The sequence below is a fragment of the Mus caroli genome, chromosome 10, assembly GCF_900094665.2.
Source record: "Mus caroli chromosome 10, CAROLI_EIJ_v1.1, whole genome shotgun sequence".
NCBI lineage: Eukaryota > Metazoa > Chordata > Mammalia > Rodentia > Muridae > Mus > Mus caroli.
Window position 1 is genome coordinate 76,851,016 of NC_034579.1, and position 20,155 is coordinate 76,871,170.

At 49.6% G+C, this 20,155-nt stretch overlaps 1 protein-coding gene across 2 annotated transcripts in view; it reads left to right on the forward strand.

Moving 5' to 3' along the window:
* Chst11 (carbohydrate sulfotransferase 11) overlaps window positions 1–19,397 on the forward strand; it is a 213,588-nt gene extending 194,191 nt beyond the window's left edge. The window contains exon 3 of one of the 2 annotated variants that reach the window (XM_021174780.2): window positions 14,390–19,397. In XM_021174780.2, coding sequence (XP_021030439.1) covers window positions 14,390–15,244 — 855 coding nt within the window. In that variant the 3' untranslated portion in view covers window positions 15,245–19,397. The remainder of the gene's footprint in view (window positions 1–14,389) is intronic. The other variant, XM_021174779.1, reaches the window with a different exon arrangement.
* The last annotated feature ends 758 nt before the right edge of the window (window positions 19,398–20,155 follow it).

Consider the following 20,155-nt stretch of genomic DNA (forward strand, 5'->3'; position numbering starts at 1 on the left):
TCTCTCTCTCTCTCTGTGTGTGTGTGTGTGTGTGTGTGTGTGTGTGTGTGTGTGTGTGTGTGAACATTTATCTTTGGTCACTCTAGAGATGAGCCCATCTCTGCTTTCCTATCTCTGAGTTGCTCCCCATCTCCTGCCCCCTCTCCAACTCACCATCCAAGGGATCCAGGATGGGGAGACGGATGGGAAGGTCTGCCATGCCCAGTGCTATACAGTAACACACCTGTTGCTTCCTGGGCCCCTGAAGTTTTAGTCCCAGCATTCTTTGTTGTCTGTAACAAAAGCTGAGCTCAGCTGGGTTTGTAATCTGTGCAGTTGCAGAGCCTGGGCTCTGTCCAGGCAACTTACAGCATCAGTTGATGTGTTAACCTCCAGGTTCTTACTGGCTTCTTCCTTCCAGGCCTCCTAATTGATCACCAGGCTCAGTGGCAAGACATGGTTGGCTTCATGTAACTGGGGCTTGAGCCCAGCCCTCTGCTGTTGATTGTTAACAACTCTCTCCTGATACTCTCCACTGAGAGGCACCAGGCTTTGAACTCCAGTTTGCCGTCCTCTTAACCTTCACTTTGTGCTTAAGCAGGAGCTGTGGCCAGAAGCCCCACTAGAGGTACCAGCACATACACCCACAGAGCACATCACATATACCAGCTCTTGTTGGTGCTAATGATGACAGAAAGAGAGACAGCCCAGATCCCTGGCAGAGGCAGTTAGCATCGGGCCTGGGCCATCAGAGGCACCATTTCAGAGGAAGTGTGAGACTAGATGAAGTCAGGAAACAGGAATCAGTAAGAGAGTGACATTCAGGAGGGACATTCTGAGGCACAGGACTCCACCCCCTGTGAGTCCCTTAGACATGAGAAAACACATCCGGTCAGCCATGAGGTCCTGAGACAGAGCTGCAAGGGGTAGGCCGAGTGAGGACATGCCAGCGCTGTCACCAGGCCCGGGCAGCTAAGTGTCCCATGGACGACTTAAAGGAAGGAGGGTGGGCATCCACACTATGTTCAGAGTAACAGTGGGGTCTGTTAGCAGCAGCCAGATCTAGAGGTGACGTGTCTACACTGGGGTTGTCAAGATGAGGAGAGAGTCACAGAGGCCACACCCTGGTTCTAGCAGAGCCACCTGCATGGACAGCAGTGTTATCCTTATGATGGGGCAGAGATACGCCAGAGAGACTCCTTGACTTTATTCGGTTGGAGTTTGGGGTTCCTGTAGAATGTTCTCAGCTGAGTAACTTAAGAGGAAGATAGGAGTGTACTCTTGATCCCTGACTTATGAATCCTACCTTGCTAGTGCTCCCCCCAAAATACCTTGTACCCTACAAGGTATGGAGAAAGCACATTCCGTAGAGAAGGAGTAGGAGGTTCGGGGGTCATGAAGATGACACCAGTGTGGGATGTTCGGTCAGGAGAGGAAGTGAGAGATGGAGGGACAGAAGATACTGTCAAGGAAAGAAGCTAGAAAACAAGCCTGTGACTCACAAGCCAAGGCCTTGCCTCTCTGAGCTGCAGATGTACCCTGAGGCATCCAGTTTAGTCCTGTGGTATATTAGTCAGGGTTCTCTATAAGAGCAGAACTCAGAGAATGAGTCTTTGTATACATAAAGGGATTTATTAGAGTGGCTTGCAGGCTGTGGTCCAAGTAGTTCAATAATGACAGTTTACCATTAGAAGGGCCAAGAACTCGGTAGTTGTTCAGTCCGCAAGGCTTGATGTCTCAACCGGTTTTTAGCATACACTGGAATCCCGAAGAAGCAGGCTCTAATGCCAGAGAAGGAATCACTTGCCAGCAAGAGTGAGGGCAAGCAGGCAAAGAGAGCATGTCCTTCTTCCATGTCCTTTATATGGCTGACAGCAGAAGGAATAGCCCAGATGAAGGATGGACCTTCCCACCTCAGAAGATCTGGATTAAAGACATGTCTTTCCACCTCAATGATTGAATGAAAAAAAAAACTGTGTTGCAGGTTATCATCCCCTTGGGTTTTAGTTAACTCCAGATAGAGTAAAGTTGACAAGCAAGGATAGCCATCACACGTGGATTTCCAGATGTTTCTGGTTAAAAGAGTCCAAAGACCATAGACAGTATCTTGCCCTTCTGGGTTCTGGCCCAGTTTGAAGAGTGTCCCAGGATTACTGGGCTATAGCCAAGTTCTTGAGAGATGCATGGGCCTCTTGCTGAGTGCATCTGGAGAGCCTGTGAGGACTAAACGGGAGTTCAGTCCTAACCCCACCCAGGTATCTGTGAAAGACAGGGCCTAGCCCTGCAGACCCATAGTTGTGCTAGGAGCTGTATGCTCATCATCCTGAAGCTCTGGCCTGCGGCAGCTAGAGGGAAACACACCCTATGCTGCCTGAAGGTCCTCATTGTGTGTCTTGATGGGAAAACTGTCTTTGGAAGACTAGAAGGCAAAGTCATGCTCAGTGGGGCTGCAAACAGCTTAGAGGGAAAACCTGGACATCCCTTTAACTTCAGGATGCATCCCCCTGAGCAGGTTTTGTGCACTGACTTCAGGAAAAGTCATGAATTTGGTGTCTCCTGTGAGGTTTAGTTAAATTGTGCTGTGTGACTTTTCTTGCACAGATGTGGACCCCAGTTAGCATATTAATGACAGACCAAAGAAACATCTCTGCCCAAACTAGCTGAGTGAATGGATGAGGTCATTGGAGTTAGTTATGTAAGTATGGATGAGAGGTCATGTACAGGAATGTGGATAACTCAGAGGCAGCCACATCACCAAAAAGCCCACCACTGCATGAATGACAACTCACAAGAGCTCTATGCACAACTTGCAGGCAGCCTCAGAGAGTCACCTCTCCCCAGCAATTGTTATGTCTCACAGAACAAGGGGCCTTGCAAGTCTTCTCTGTTTTAGGGACTTCCTGAGACTTGTGAGTTTCCTTTACTTCCTAAATCCTCCAAGTTTTCTTTGCTGGCCTTGCTCCTGGAAGGAATGTTTCAATTCAGAGGGAAAGTTCTATCTACAATGCTAACTTTTGTTCCTGGGCCTTCCTTGTGCCCAGGAGTTTCACTCAGCTAGCCTGTTCTCATGGATGGATCAGATAGAAGTCAAAGTCTGTAGCCTGTTTCAAGCTGAAGACTAGTACCCAGCATGGGATAGTAGGGATAAATTTGGGCTTTATCTTTTTTATGCTGTGAGACTTGGGTTCTAACAGTCATGTTAAGACTCTGACCTTCAGTTTACTGGTATGTAAACTGCCAATAGCACCTCAAGATGGGAAATGGCTGGTCCTTGGTTGGTTGGATTCCTGAGCACAGATCTCCACAGGTGAGTATGTAGTCAGACCCCTTTTTTCCCAGCCACCTTGGAGTCAGACATGGTCATGAATAATCATGTGACCTAGAATAGCCTCCACCCTTCTGTTTCTCTCCAGACCTCTCATTGACTGTCTCCCCAGTGCCTTCCTCAGGGCAGCCCAATGGGCAGAGTGGAAGTATCCCTGCCTTTTCTTGACAGACTATAGTTTTGGGGGGTTGTCGTTTTAATTTTTTCCATAAGAGAACATATCTGGGGACATACACAGTGCTTGCCATGAAAGCATGAGGCCTGAGCTTGTATATTCAGAATCCAGGTAAAAAGTCAGGCATGAAAGCATGAGGCCTGAGCTTGTATATTCAGAACCCAGGTAAAAAGTCAGGCATGAAAGCATGAGGCCTGAGCTTGTATATTCAGAACCCAGGTAAAAAGTCAGGCATGCATAGTGATACATACTTTATAGTCCCAGCACCCGGGAAGGAGAGACAAGGCGGGTCCCTGGGGTCACTAGTTAGCCATAGTCCCAACACCCAGGAAGGAGAGACAAGGCAGGTCCCTGGGGTCACTAGTTAGCCAGCATAGTGTAATTAGTGAGGTCCGAGCTACTGAGAGAACTTATCTTACAAAATAAAATCCATGGCGGATAGTGCTTTAGGAAAAATACCCAAGGTTGACTTTGCACTCGCATGGGGCAAAGGGGTGGAGACCGAGAGACCGAGATTAACCCAATTGGGTGAGTCTGCATAGAAGTCCTGCCACAGAGCTGTCCCCGCTGTCACCAGGTGCCTTTATTCTCCAGAGCTGGAGCAACAGTTAGATGGAAGCAGATGCTTTCATTTGTGACCATCAGCCGTCCCCATAGGACCGGTCCCCAGGCCCTAGCCCAACTTGCTTTTCAGAGCCTCTCTGTTCATTGCTTTGACACAGAAAATGGCACTCAGAGTGAAAAAACAAAAAACAACAAAACAAAACAAAAAGTTCCCAGCACCCCTCCCTTTGTGACCAGTGCAATTGTAATTAGGTCTGAAAGCTTCCTTTCCCGGGGCCTCCCCACCCGAGACTGGTGCATCTTCGATGTGTCGATCTATTCCCAATCTATTCCTGAGGCCCTGGAAACACACACACAGCCTGCGGGCATACCACACATTGAATCAGCCAGGGTCTTGCCCTGCCTGCCCTATGTCCCCCAACTCCCCCCCCACTACCCTCCTCAGTTGGCGGCTCCTTTGGGCAGCCAGTTTCTAATCTCCCCAAGGCTTTACCGAACACCCCTATTTGGGGAAAATCAATAGATTTCCTCCTAAGCTGAACCGACAATTCATGCTTCCTTCTCAGTGGTCAGGGTGGGCTGATGTCACCCAAGCGCTCGAGACACCTCTGTGCACCTCACCTCTTCCCTGCCATGTGGCCCAGCACTTGGGCACACTCACATGTGGGTGCACACAACTCCCTGCTGGTGCCTGACTCAACAGCCGTCATAGAGCCATGGTACTTTGGGGCCCATTTTACAAATGAGCACACAGAGGCCCAAGGAGGGAGTCTGGCCCGGCCTCTCTCCTAATCCCCTCCTTTTCATCAGCCTGCCATTGCTCAAAGGATCACTCTTTCCCTGAAGGCCACCATCTGGAACTGCACGTTCTCAGGGACTGGCTACTTAGCTGTCCAGCGTACTGACGGGTACTTCCTATGTAGGAAACTAGACCCAGGGGAGACACCCCACTAGACAGTTGACCCCTGTAGAGTCTGGTGTGAACAAAAGTGCCTAAGCTTCTCTCATCTTCTACCCTGAACCCCCCACCCTACCCCTAGCAATATCCTTCTGTCCTAGCTCTCCCAAGCGAGACAGAGAAGCCAAAGGACAAGGACCATAGGCCACTCAGAGGTTGGGTTAGGGTTAAATATTTTGTCCTGAAATAGATTCATTTTGTCTCTCCTGTTAGCCCAAGCAGAGGCACTGTCCTTTAAAAGAGAACCTGCCATTTTCAGGGGTTTTTTTTGCTCGTTTTAATGAGTTCCCAAATCAGGCCAGCCCAGGAGAGCCTAGCCCACATTCCCTGCCTTGGTTAAGAAAGTAGGCCACCTGCTCCCGCTGAGTTTCTGAACTTGCAGCCATCCGGACTCTACACTCCACGGGTTTCACAGAAATGTCCCCTGAGAGCTTGGGAGACCAGCTCAGTCAGCAGCAGCCTGAGAACCTGCGCTCAGTCCCTGGAACCCACGTAAAAAGCTGGGCACGTGGGGCTGGAGAGATGGCTCAGCAGTTAAGAGCATAGGCTGTACTTTCAGAGGTCCTGAGCTCAATTCCCAGCAACCACACAGTGGCTCAGAACCATCTGTAATGGGATCTGATTCATTAGAAGCTGAGACAGACTGGCAGCTTCTGACCATGTGATGCTGTCTTTAAAAGAGGGGAAGGAAACGGCACCTGAATGAGCAGGGGTTACCCTCTGGTTTTCTCTGTGTGCACAGGCACACACGCGCCTCCAAACAAATGAACTCATAGTAGGGAGGGCAAAGGAGAGGGGGTATTTTCCTCGGTGCACAGTGGTGACCTAGAACCACATACATAGTGGTAAGCCCCTTGGCTGACTCATCCCATGCTCTGGCCTGGGATTCATCCATCCCTGTACCTCCAGGCGGGCTGCTGGTTAGAGAGACTAAGAAAGTTCTCCTCAGTGCTGCGTCCTAGGAATGGGCGGCTGGGTTGGGATTAGGTGGGCGCAGAGGAATGTTCCACCTGGGTTATGAACAACAACTCCCTCCCTCCACCCCCACATACGCAGTAGCTCAAAAATCTACCAGTTACATGGTATTTACACCTCCGATGTCCTCAGCTTGTGGGTGTCTTACTCATCTCTGGGCTCCAGGTTGTCTGTGTGGCTGTTGTGCACCGCTGTGTATCCTCAGCTGTGACCTAAAAATCAACACAGTCGCTTACGTTCCTCAGCTAGTGAATTCAGAGATACTGGTCTCAGTGGCGCCTCCCTGTGGCCTTCCTGCTACACTGCCGTGTGAACGACCAATGGCCATCTCTCTTGAAAAGACTTAGCAGGAGAGAGGCACTAATGTGTTGGCACAATGCTAACCCTCCTTCTCTGAGTCCTGCAAGGATTCAGCACCAAGTACTTGAGACACACAAGACACTTAAACCTGGGCCAGCAGTCCTGCAGGCAGGGAAGGCACAGGCTGCATTCATTCACAATGGTGTAACTGTTGAAGGCTGGGCAGCTAGAGACAGTGAGGCCTGCTGCTGGGGGTGGCTTCTTGGACTTTTGGGTTTGTGGGTGACTTGTGGAAGGGGTAGAAGGTGTCTAGCAGGTGGGAAAGGGAGGAATACTTTGGGGTGGTATCTGCTGGGCTGGCCCAATTCTAGCCTCTTCCCCACCAGGAATGGTACGTGGGTAACTTGTATTAATGAGGGAGATGGGGTGTTGATAGACCAGGAGGCATCAGAGATAGATCAACCAGTACAGTGCTTGCTGCACAGTCATGAGGTCCTGGCTTCCATCCCTAGAACTGATGCAGGGTGTCGGGGGAGCAAAAAACAAACAAACAAACAACCACTGAGCATTGTGATGTGTGTCTGTTATCCCAGCGTAGGGGGCGGAGACAGGTGGGTCCCTGGGCTCATTGCCTAGCAAGCCTAGTGCGTTTCAGGCCAATAAGAAACACCGTTGTTGTTGTTGTTGTTGTTGTTGTTGTTGTTGAAGGAGGGTGATGGACAGCGTCTCAGGAATGATACCTAATACCCAAGATCGACCTCCACAAGTATACACACACACACAAACACACAATAGCCTACAGTTCTAGCATCCCGAAATCCACTGCCTGCTTTACAGTGTGTTGACTGTACTGATAGCTCATCTCGATGTTGCCCCTTTCTTCAACTGTCCAGCCAGGATGTTATTCCAGCTAATGTCTATCAATCATTTTCTGTCAGTGAGATACCAGATGTCCATGAGTCAGGCCTCGTGAGCAGATGACAGATGTGTCTGGCATTCCTGCAGAGCCCACTCCCAGAGAAGAATACCCAATCAGCAGTTCTGCAGGTGTAATAGAGACACCAAAGCTGATCTGATGGAAATACCCCAGGACCATGGTTAGGACCAGGTGCCTGGACCACCCACACTGACTGTACAGTCAGATGGCTAAGGTGGAATCAAGGAGTTACAGTCACCAGACAACACAGGGAGTCAGCATTCAGGTTCAGTCAAGGCTTTGCTGCCTGGTTCTACTGCCAGCCCCTTTCCAGACAATCCTCCACAATGACGTTAAACAGGAAGTGAATTTCTACTTCCATGGTGTTCACGAGACACAGGCATGGTGCCATATGTTTTTTTTCTGAGCCCTCAACCATCAAAGCAACCCCCAGAACTGCACAGCTATTGTCCCTGTGGTACAGAATGGGGAACCAAGGCCTGAGGGCTCAAGATGCTCAGACAAATGTTCAGTAAAGTGTGCTGAGTCTCTGGAGAGAGGCAGGAAGGAAACCACAAAGCCAAATTGTCCGGTCAGAAGCCAGGAGGACCTGCAGGGCCGAGCCATATTCCCCCCCCACACACACACACACCTACCTGCCTCCCTAAAATACCACAGACAGCCCAGCCCTGTGGGGGAGCTGCCAGCCTCCAGGCTGAGAGAAGGGGCCCGGCTTCCTTCCTCCTGTCAGAAGTGACTTCCGATATCCCCAGAGTGTGTCAGTCAGCAGGCACAGAGCCTGCCTGCCCCTCTGATTTCAGACTTCTGAAGGACCAGCCTCCTTGGTGTCGGAGCCCTGTCCCTTCCTCACCCTTGTCCCTGTTCTGGGCCACCATTCATGGGAAGCCAGGCCAACTTGGCAATGGTCCCATTCCTAAGCCTGAAGCCTTCTGCACCAGGCCCAAACCTCCCGGAGCCCAGAGACTCTGGGATGTAAATAAGGCCCCTCCAGCTGCACCTGGCTTCCTGGAAAGGCGCCCCAACTCATGGAGCCCTGTGCAGAGCTCTTCCAACCTCTCCTGGTATCTTTGCCCTCCAGCATGGCATGACTCCTCCTCCTGTTTCCTGGGCTGACTCAGGTAGAAAGCTCCAGGGGAGTCCTCCCATGATCAAAGCTGTTTCATCAGAGCCGACTTCTCCTAAGACGAACAGCCTATCTGCTAATGCGTTGGTGCAGCTTCAGACTCTGGCTCCAAACCTCAGTAGGATGATGGGCTGGGGCAGCAGATGTAGGCACCAGAGGAGCACACAGCAGGCTCTCCAGTCACCCAGAACCTGCACAATCCGTATACCCCCCACATTATTGACATATACCTGCATCAATTCATACATGCATACATGCATATATTACATTCACTCCTGAGTGTATGCATACATTCATACATGCATGTGCGCACTGACTCATGTGCATTCATGCATTCTCACTTTAATTCAGACAAACCTTCGAGTGTCTCCTATGGGCCAAGAATTGGTAATGTATTAGAGGGGAAAAAAAAGTGGAAGACACCTGCACCCTGGAATTAGCATGCTAGGAGGGAGAGAGGCCAGAGCGAGTCAGTGGTGTGTGACATGCATACAAGACGGTGGCTGTTGCAAGAGAGCAGCCAGGCAAGGGCTTGAGCCTCAGAACTTGCTCTTAATAAACTGACTGAGTGCTTTTTGCAGGATGCTCGCAGCCTGGCTGGTTCTTTTTCCCCAGGGGTCTTTAAGCTGTGCACCTAGGATGGGTGAAGCAGAAGCTCCAAGAATGTGTGTTACAGCCCTCAGATGCCAGGGAGAACACCAGCTGGTTACTCACAGACAACCCCAGCCCCAGTAGGTTTAGTGAGACTTGACAAGGCTCACACCCAGGTCCCAGTGTGGTCCAGCCCTAGTATACATAGGACTCTAGGCCCTCTGAAGCTGTGGTTCCTACCCGGGCAGTACTAGGACCCTGGGACCACCGGCAACAGCCGGAGAAGGTATATCAGACCTCTGGGATAGAAATAGGACCCAGCCTAACAGGGCTGTTAACTGCTCACCATGATACCTCTGGACTGCCAGGATTGAGTCCCCAGGTGGCTTAATCCAGAGGTGGGGGTCCCCAGGTGTGGCTTCTGACTCCAGGAGTCACACGAGTCAGTGTCTACTAGCACCTGAACTTACAGTCCCAGTTCCTATCTCTGGGACCTTGAGCAACCTGCATCATCCCCAGTGCCTCAGTTTCCCTCTCTGGAAGTTAGAAACGCTGATGATACCTGCTTCCGAGTGTGTGGCTCAGCGGCAACTCATGCAGTAGTGTTCAAATGCAGCTAGTAGACATGGTGCTTGTGTTTGCTGGGGCTGCAGTTTCTACATCAAACCCCTCCATCCCTGAAAACCCAAGACAACAGGTGGCAGAGGTGCCACAAAAGTGCAGGGAAGGACTGTGTCACCTCCATGGCGCTGGCATGACAAGCATGTGCTACCATGCCCAGCTTTCTGTAAGTGGGTTTCAGGGAAGGAATTCGGTCCCTCATACTCACGCGCAAGGGTGTCACCAGCTGAGTCGTCCCCATGGCCTGGAATTCAGATGTTCGAATTACAAAACAAGAGCCGTTGGGAGTCATTGGAAGCTTCCAGATTTACCTCTTTATCTGGTATTATCTGCCCAACCACAGGCAATGAGGTGGGTACACTTGGGCGTGGGTGTTACATCCAAAGAGAATGCAGACCTCACAGGGTGGACCGGCTCTTCCTTTTAAGATGAAATAGAGTAAAACTTTAAAGACTTCTTAAAACAACCCCTGAGCTTGGTCCTTACACTAATTACAGTTCACTTCCAAAACGTCCAAATTAAAAATAGACATCAAATCCAGACTGCCGGATGCAGCCCAAAGCCAGGAGCTGTGTTCAGGACATCCTAGGCTCTGCCTTCCTCTGCCCTATACTTTGTGGACATCACAGGGAGATGAAAGGAGTTGGTGGCAAGGCCGAGGGTAGAATCCCTTGGTGTCTGATGGCGAACTGTTCTGTGTTCTGTTATTAAAGGTGGCTGTGAATTGGTCCAAGATGTTAGAATACTGTCATTTCTACAGAGCGCAGATCTGCAGCTCTCAAAGCATGGTCCAGCCCAGCAGCAGAGCTTGGCATTAGGATGTGAGAGAGTTGGAGAGAGGGTCTTTAAGATGCCACTAAAGCTACTCAGACGGTACGCTGGTTCAAGGGTGTTTGTTAGTGAAGAGGAGAATGTGAAGAGCTGTCAGGAGAGGCCATCATGGGGCCAAGGGGATGCCACCCTGGGGACTTCATCTTGGACTTCAGCCACCATTACTGTCGGGGAACACACTGCGATGGGTTAAGCCTCCTTCTGAGGTATCTGGCACAACTTTGGCAGAGGAACCCTGGCAGACCCTCCTCCCACATCCCCAGCTCTGGCTGGAAGCCAGAAAGTGCTGGAACAAGCCCTCAGGGTGACACCCACACATGTGAAGTTGGAGACACACCAGCATAAACTGTCACTGATGCGGACAGAAGCCAGCCCGGAAAGGCTGACAGTGCTCGGTGTGAGGGCTGCTCCGCAGGGCGGATTATCTTTTCATGGCTTCTGCTCTGTAAGGGTCTCAGTGGGCTCCTTCCTTGAGAGGAACAGGGGACTGAAGAAATCACCACCTTCTGTGGGCAAGCAGGAGTGAATCCCAGTGTTGGTATTCAGTCGGCCAAAGACAGTGCACTTTCAAGACTCTGAACACAAGAAACACCCCCACTCCCTGACTGACTTTTCTGAATTCCTTAGATCATCTGGTTTGCTTTCTGACCACCAACAGTCGAAATGCTTTTCTCTTTGATAACAAGAGCAAGGAAGATTCTCACTTCCCCTTTTGTGTGTGATGCTTGGAAGCTTACAACCAAATAAGATCCTTAATATCAGCTCTCAAAGCTGTGCACAACTCCTCTGCTATGATCTCTTTAAACCCTTTTGAAAAATAAAGGACAGGGAGTTGGGAAAGAATAGGAAACCTGGAAGGTGAATTCACCTCCAGGTTTACTCACCGACAGGGCCACAAACCCCTTGTCTTAGGGTTTTACTGCTGTGAACAGACACCGTGACCAAGGCAACATTTAATTGGGGCTGGCTTACAGGTTCACAGTTTCAGTCCAGTATCAAGGCGGGAGCATGGCAGCATCCAGGCAGGCATGGTGCAGGGGAAACTGAGAGGTCTACATCTTCATCTGAAGGCTGCTAGCTGTCTTCCAGGCAGCTAGGATGAGGGTCTTAAAGCCCACACCTATAGTGACACACCTACTCCAACAGAGCCACACCTACTCTAACAAGGCCACACCTCCTAATAGTACCACTCCCTGGGCTGAGCATATACAAACCATCACACCCCTGCTTTGTAAAACAGTGGTAGGGAACAAGCTGTTTGCCACTAATGTGTCTTCTTTATCCCTTTGTCTTCTGCTGTCCCCAAAGAGCTGTCCCTCAGATAGCTAAGCCCCTCAGACAGCTTGAACTGTGTATAGACTGTGCAGTGGATGTGTTGTTTGTAAAAGTTAGGACCATCACTACAGCTCCTGTGAGCCCTGGTTGAAGACATGGGGATGTGGCATTAATGGGTTTTTAAGCTGTGTGGCATAACTCTTCATTGTCCTGTGAGTGGGCGTTCTTTCTATCTCTCTCCATCTCAGTCTCACCCTTCAAGCAAAGAATGTCTCTCTCCTCCACCCTGTTCAGGACTCCCCTAAACCCACCAGGTCTCTTAAAGCAGGCTTTGAAGAGGCCAGGTGGAATTCCCGTGGCCTAGGGTCCTCTGTAAGAAGCTCATCATGTTTGTGTTTTGATTTTGGTGGTTTGATTTGATTTTATATATATATATATATATATATATATATATATATATATATATATCATCTGCAGAGTACATCTGTGTATGATGTGTGTAAACTGGTGCCTACAAAAGGTGTCAGATGCCCTGGAATCTGAGTTTCAGATAGTTATGAGTCACCATGTGGGCCTTGAGTGAGCAGACAGTGCTCTTAATTATTGAGCCATCTCTCCAGCTGCATTGGTGATATCTTTTGAAACCATTAAGCATTTCTGAGTTACAAGCCCCGCCCCACCCTAGATAACCTAGTTCCCACCATGTCACCATCAGGGTGCTGGTACTCATTGATGTCCTAAGGGACACCAGGACATTCCATCTTATCATCTTGACCTAGTTAGAAATAAGCAGAAAAAGAAAATATGTATCAATCAAGTGAGGGCACTGGGGACTGAGTCTGCAGTATTTGAGCCCTGAGACTGAATGGTGTCTGCACCCAACTTTAAAGATGGTCAACACCTTACACTTTGCGGTTTTAAGTCTAAGTATGCAAGGCTCACTGAAATCAGGGTTCCTGTCTTTGGGCCGTTCTACACAGAGATTAATTTTTCAGGGGTGAATCATACAAATTATGACTCAGAATCAGAGGTTCCGGGCTGGCTTCATAGGTCCCACCTGACGCCTGGGCACTGACTCCAGTGCCTTAGACATTCAAATGATCCTCCTGTAGTCTCAGGTCTTGAGGCAGCTTCTAATCTGGCCTAAAGAGCCAGTGGCCATGGGACAGTCAGTAGTGACCTGCGACCACAGGGAAAGCATGAAGAACACTCGGAGTTGGGCTATGAAGGACACCAAAGATGGAATGTTCTTTTGTGGTGTGGCAGAAGAGTGTGCTGCGCCATGAAGAATAGTCAAGTTTGTATCAATAGAGACAAGTGGAGAGTCTAACAGGCCCAGCACAGAATGCAGGCGCAATAGTGAAAGGTGAACAGCTGCTTTCTCGGAAGTACCCTCTGTTCAGAATGGGTGGGCTGTGGGCATGAAGATGGGGAGGCAGGTTGGTAGTGGACTGTGGATGTCAAAGGGCAAGCATCTGAATGGAGACCTTGACCTTGGGGTGAGAAGGAGCACAGGACTGTCCACCACCTGACACCCAGAGCAGCTGCTACACAGCCCCAGACCCTACTTTCTCCAGAACCTCAAAGTCAAGATGAAATTCCGTTGATATTTTAAAAAGAGGCCATGTTGCACAAGCCAGCTAGGTAAATGGCAGAATGTACCAAGCTAAATAATGGGGTCCACCCTCCATAGGATCTCCGAGCTTCAGCATGTTGGTTACCAAAATGGTAGCTGACCAAGACAGGTAGATTTTTTTCTGGGTGAACTGGTTCTGACGGAAAATGATTGGCCATTCTAGCTCCAATTCTGTTGCTATGATAAAATATCCTGACCAAAAGCAACTTAGTGGGGGAAAAGGGATTTACTTGGTACCTTAGGGTTTCATTACTGTGAAGAGACCCCATGACCAAGGCAACTCTTATAAAGACAACATTTATTTGGAGCTAGCTTGTGGGTTCAGAGGTTCAGTCCATTATCATCAAGGTGGGAGCATGGCAGTATCCAGGCAGGCATGGCGCAGGAGTTGCTGAGAGTTCTACATCTTCATCTGAAGGGAAACAGGAGAAGACTGACTTCCAGGCTGCTAGGACAAGGGTCTTAAAGCCCACACCCACAGTGACACACTTCTTCCAACAAGGCCACACCTCCAGATAGTGCCACTTCCTGGGCCAAGCATATTGAAAACACTACATTGGCTTACAGTCCCAGACTATCGTCCATCACTGGGGGAAATGAAGTCAGCCATACTCAGGCAAGAGCAAAGAGGAAATAAACACATCCTTGCTCACTTGCCAGCTTTTCTCACTCTGACCTAGTTTAGAGCCCAGCCTAGGGAATAGTGCTGCCCACCGTGGGCTGGGTTTTTCTACCTCAGTTAACAATGGAGACAGCCCCCCATAGACGTGACCACAAACCAATCTAATCTAGGTAACTCCTCATTTAGACTCTTACCAGACAATTCTAGGTTGGGTCAAGTCGACAGTTAAAACTAACCAGGACATCTACTTTAGGGAGGGGCTTTTGCTCTCAGAGAACACAGACATCTTCCCAAGCATTCCCCTCTGACCTCTATGTGCCTCCCACACTAAGCAGTTAAGCTAAATCTCACCTTGCCCTTTGGAGGCAAGCTTTGTACCTGACAGGGTCTAGATAACTGTTTGAACAAAGGGATCAGCTTTCCACGGTAATCACAGATAAGCATTCATCTCTCCTTCCTTCTCTGTCCCCTCTGCAGCTGGAGCTATCCAACACTGCCATCCTGCACCAGATGAGACGGGACCAGGTGACAGACACCTGCCGGGCCAATAGCGCCATGAGCCGCAAGCGCAGGGTGCTGACCCCCAATGACCTGAAGCACCTGGTGGTGGATGAGGACCACGAACTCATCTACTGCTATGTGCCCAAGGTAGCGTGCACCAACTGGAAGAGGCTCATGATGGTCCTGAGTGGCCGGGGCAAGTACAGCGATCCCATGGAGATCCCAGCCAACGAAGCCCACGTGTCGGCCAACCTGAAGACCCTTAACCAGTACAGCATCCCAGAGATCAACCACCGCTTGAAAAGCTACATGAAGTTCCTGTTCGTGCGGGAACCCTTCGAGAGGCTGGTGTCTGCCTACCGCAACAAGTTCACGCAGAAGTACAACACCTCCTTCCACAAGCGCTACGGCACCAAGATCATCCGACGCCAGCGGAAGAACGCCACGCAGGAGGCCCTGCGCAAGGGGGACGATGTCAAGTTCGAGGAGTTCGTGGCCTACCTCATCGACCCCCACACCCAGCGTGAGGAGCCCTTCAACGAGCACTGGCAGACGGTCTACTCACTCTGCCACCCGTGCCACATCCACTACGACCTCGTGGGCAAGTATGAGACGCTGGAGGAGGACTCCAATTACGTACTGCAGCTGGCCGGAGTGAGCGGCTACCTGAAGTTCCCCACCTATGCAAAGTCCACCCGAACTACCGACGAGATGACCACGGAGTTCTTCCAGAACATCAGCGCCGAGCACCAGACACAGCTGTACGACGTCTACAAACTGGACTTTTTAATGTTCAACTACTCAGTGCCAAGCTACCTGAAGTTGGATTAGAGGGCTGCGGAGGGGAGGGGGAGGGGCGGCTGGGGGCGAGGGAGAGAATCCTGCTTTTTAATTTAAGATTTTTATTTGTCAAAAGAATTCTATGGAGACTGGGTTATTTTGTAAGTTAATATGTCTTCGGGGGAGATGCTGCGAGCGGCATGGTAAGAATTATTTAAAAATTCTCCACGGGGAAGGACAGCTGTCCTTGCAGGGGAGCGGGGTGGAATATCCCTGTTTTTAGAAGTGGATACTGCAACACTGTCTCCAAGAGTGTCCTTGTGCTCTGGTGAGGTCCACAAACCGTGCATTCCATAAAGTCTAATGAATCTTATTTATAGTTATTTAAACGTGGTCTGTGGCAGCAGCCTGCTCCTGTCTGTGTAGAGGAGAGTACAGTCTGTGCTTCGCTGGCTATGGCTCGTTGGGGTAGGGGAGGGGGGGTGGTTATCTCCCCGACTGACCGTGTGTAGAATCAATCCCATGGTGACAGCTGCGGGATGTGTGCCTGCGGCCATTCAAGAAACCCTGCTAGAAAGAAGTAAATTGTCCTTGCACTAAGAAACAGGGATGAGACTGGTTCAAACGGATTGCTAGCAACCCCAAAGTCCCTTGTCGTAAAGAAATGCAAAAAATTTTTTAACCCAAGAAGAGAGCAGATGATAGCGATTTCTCTTCACCGAAATTAGCAGGCTGTAAGAATAGGCTTTCTGTGGAAATCTTTAAGTGGCACTTTCCAGTGCTAAGCGAAGGCAGAATAATGGTTGTTTTATAGTCGATAAGTATTTATTGAGCATCTACTATTCTCCAGGCTTGACTGCAGATAGAACATTGAGTGAACCCAGGAGCCTTGGCCTTCAGCAGGCTTTATGTGAACACAGGGCATCCAGCTCAACAGTGAGCCAACGCCCCCATCCCTTTGGTCCTCACACAGGCTTTAGACTATTCTCAAGTGGTCCGGAGGGTCCAGGACCCTAGCAGATTTGCATTTTTCTACAGCTCAAATTTGAAAGCCACACATTTGGATCAGGCCGCTTAACTCGCGAAGTAGTTCATTGCCCAACACAAGAAATGACAGAAACCCTTTTGATCATGTATATCTAGTGCAGTGTCTTCATAGTAGAAGCCTATAAGCCACAATATTCTCCAAGCGCAAGGATGGAGGACTGCTCTGGTTGATTAGTGATGTCTGCCTTGGCTAAGGGAAGGGAGGAACATTACTCAAGTGCCTCCTACAGTGATCTCCAGTCCACATCTTGTCCTGCCTGCCACTTAAAAGAGTGCACTGCATACATTTGGAGACTGGCAGAGTTCAAGTGTGGAGGTCAAAGGTGGAGTGTTGGCACCCACAGGCACATGCCCACCCTCCATGCCCTGCATTGGCAGAGCAGAGCATCCAGGACCTCTCTCTCCTCCAGAAGGTTGGAAACTTGCTCTTTCCTGCTCCTTGCTGATCAATGCCCAAACCTGTTCCTCATTTCTAGCTGTTTCTGATACTTCGAGGTTGACATTTGAGCCACATTCCTATGACAGCCAGCGTCCGGGTACGTAGCAGATGCTGTACATAGTTCAGATGATAGGGGAGCTGGTAGGGTGTAAATTTTGCTTTTTGTGTTTTTGTGGGGTTTTGTTTGTTTTGATGCAGTATAGAGTGAAGGGGTAAGAATATTCTGAAAAGCATAAAATTGAATAATTTATTCACAGAAACTATTAAAATGGTATTGTTAGGCTCACAAGGAGGCTGGGGGCAGCAGTAGCTGCTACACTGTCTCGGAGAGGAAATTATTTTATTTAATGTGAGAGAAATGTGAGCCAGAGTGGCTGCCTGAGGCTATTTATAAAACGCAGGTACCTTCCCCAATTTCTCTCCCCTCGCCTTTAATAAATAGATTTATGTCATGTGTGTGACCAAGAACAGTGACAGATCTTGGCTGTCCCTGGAATAGAGGGGCAGTCCTGGTGCTCAGGACCTGGCTTCCACTCCCGCGACTCTGTGCGTGGGGTTGCTGATGCATATCCCACCGAGCCCAGGCTCTCCAGGGCATCAGTTTGTGGTCACATATCCTTAGAAAACAAAATTAAGTCAGGTTCCTGTCTGCAGGAGTTTTCAGAGCCTTGAATACATAGTCTGCCTTGTGAAACTGGGAGAATGCAGCATTTCTGGGCTGCATGACCTAGGTATCCTGTATGGCAGACCATGTCTTAGCTGGTTTTTCACACAGTAGCCTTCAGTGAGGGTGATCTAGCCTGTCTGAGGTCTGCAAAGATTGACAGCTGCTTCCTAGATCCTTCCACAAATCAGCAAAAACAGCGTCTATCTGGGAACTTTATGAGAATTTTGCTTTACCTAATTGGGGTGTCTTCATGCGGATACTGCCCCAGACAGTGATCCCGCCCCTCCAAGCACAGCGGAGGGAAGCCTAGGGTGTTATGGAGTGGGGCAGGTGGCTTAAGGACACCTTAAAGGCCACTTGGTGGGGATAATGGCCTCATGGGGATACTCCTCACTTCCACCCACAGTTTGGAACTGTTCACTGTGTGCTTCGGGAGTTTTAAATGGAGATTTGTGTTGATTTCCATGGTTCGCATCTGTTTGTCTTCTGTCTGTGGTCCAGTGCTGTGTGCAGATGGTACTTACTCCTTTTCTCTCTCTCTACAGGGAGAAAGATTGTCCTTCTGGGGAGAGTGTATCAATATGCTTCCAGAATGAGGGAGTCTTTCTCCTGTCTTGTGTTCACACTTCCTAGTGACAATTTTCAAAATATGTATCGGCTCGACTGTTTATTGTAGAATGTAGAAAGGATTCTGTGTCCCTGGCTAAAGACATTCATTGGTGAAATGTGCTTGGAAATCCAAGTGTTTTCTACTGAGGGAAAAAAAATGTTGGAAAAGCTTTCTCTTGCATGCCTCTTGTGCTTAGCTAGAAAGGGGAGCTGCCAGCGTCCCAGCTCTGAGCCACTGTTCAAAGGTGCAGCTGTGTTTTTAGGACAGGCAGAGTGATAAGGACATGCCTGCTTAGTGCACTCATTTATCGAGAAAATTTAGACTATGAGCCACAGGGGTCCCTGCCTGCAGTCCCTATAGCCTCCCCCTGCCCCAGTGCCTTTCTCAGCTGGTCTGGGAATCAGGGCAGCCCATTGACGGGGACTCGGACAGCCCTTTCTTCCTGGTTCCGGGAGTAAGGCTTTCTCTGCAGCCACAAGGAGAACATGGGAACCAGAAACTTCTCTCTGGCCAGCCCTTCTGAGCACACGGGTTTAGCCCATGCTCCAAGAGTGCTCCTGAGCATTGTATAAGCCCCTAGGACTCTTAGCTCATGTGATAGTGATTGCATTACTATCCTGCTTTAACTGACAAAACCACAGAGAATTTTGCTTGCTTTCCTACTCTCTTCCTCTGCCCAGGCCTCCTCCATACATATACATGCACACATGGGCATGTATACACACACATGCACAGAAGACATGCACACACACATGCACACATGGGTATACATATACACACATGCACAATAGACATACATATATACATATACATGCACACATTGATAGGCATAGACACATGCACAGTAGACATGCACACGCACACATGGGTATACATAGACACACATGCACAGTAGACATGCATACACACACATGCACACATGAATGTGCACACACACATACACAAATTGCCCAAGCCTGTGCACTCCTGGTACCCATGTCCCATCCTGGCCCACCTCTCTGTCAGCAGGACTGACTCCATCACTCCCTCAGGTTTTGCCCACCAGCACCCCCCAGCTTCCCCCCAGCACAGCTAAACAGCCCCTCTGAATAGACAACAGGAGCTTCTGAAAACAGCTGAACCCTAGGACAGCAGCAGGCAAATTTTGATCTGCTCTCATCAGGTACAAAAGGCGGTATCCGTATTCTCTTCTGAGCATGCTCAGTAAGCATATGGACATAGAATTTAACATCTCTGTGGAGTGTGTGGTTTTTTTTACATATTTGTATGCAGTCGAGGAGGGCCTGTTGTAGAATTCTCTCCCTGTATCTTACTATACTGTTAAAGAAGCTGAATTCTGTGTTGCCAACAGATGCGTGAAATGTTCCCCCAGGAAAAGCCATTCAAGCCTGATTATTTTTCTAAGTAACTTCAATTAAATTGAAGAAGAAAAAAAAAAAAACAAACCCAGAATCTGTTTTCTGTGTGTGGACTATTTTTGGTTCATTAATGAAAGACTGGGGAGTGCAGTGGAGTGGGCTGTGCCCTTCAGCCTGCAAGTGATCTGCTCTCGTGTGTGAATGTGGAAATGAGACTCTGCTAGTCATCCAGCCAGGTGAAGCCCTCTTCCCCCCAGTGGCCAGGGTGGAGCTTGCTTGTCCCCAGTGACCAGGTCCTCCTTGTTAAATGGGTGAATGGAAACTTTGCTTCATTCTGCTTTACTCTAGAAGTCTCTGCGCACGCTGGAAGATTCTCTGGCTAGTGTGGTCCTGCCTCTGTGTCAAGAGCGAGGCAGTAAAGTCCCCCGTGGGTGGTGGCAGAGCCAATCCTCACAGCCTACGCCCTGGCACTGGACCGTGTCTCCCTCTGAGCAGATGTCCGTTCCTGCAGCTAGGAAACCACAGAGCTGATCTGCAGACTCACCTCTGCTCCTCTCTGATGCGCCACATCACTTCCTGTGACTGAAACAACTTAAGGAATGAGCCTGTTGTGTCTCGCGGTGTGGGTGAGGAGGGTGTGGCAGTTGGTCACCTTGCAGCCACAGCCGGGAGGCGCTCATAGATGAAGGCTGGTGCTCAGTTCACTTTCTCCTTTCCACTCAGTTCAGAATCCCAGCCCAGGGCATGGTGCCGCCCACAGTGGCCAGATCATCTCAATTAACTCAGTCTGAAAACACCTCTCACTTGCCGAGAGGTTTGTTCCCATGGTGATTCTAAATCT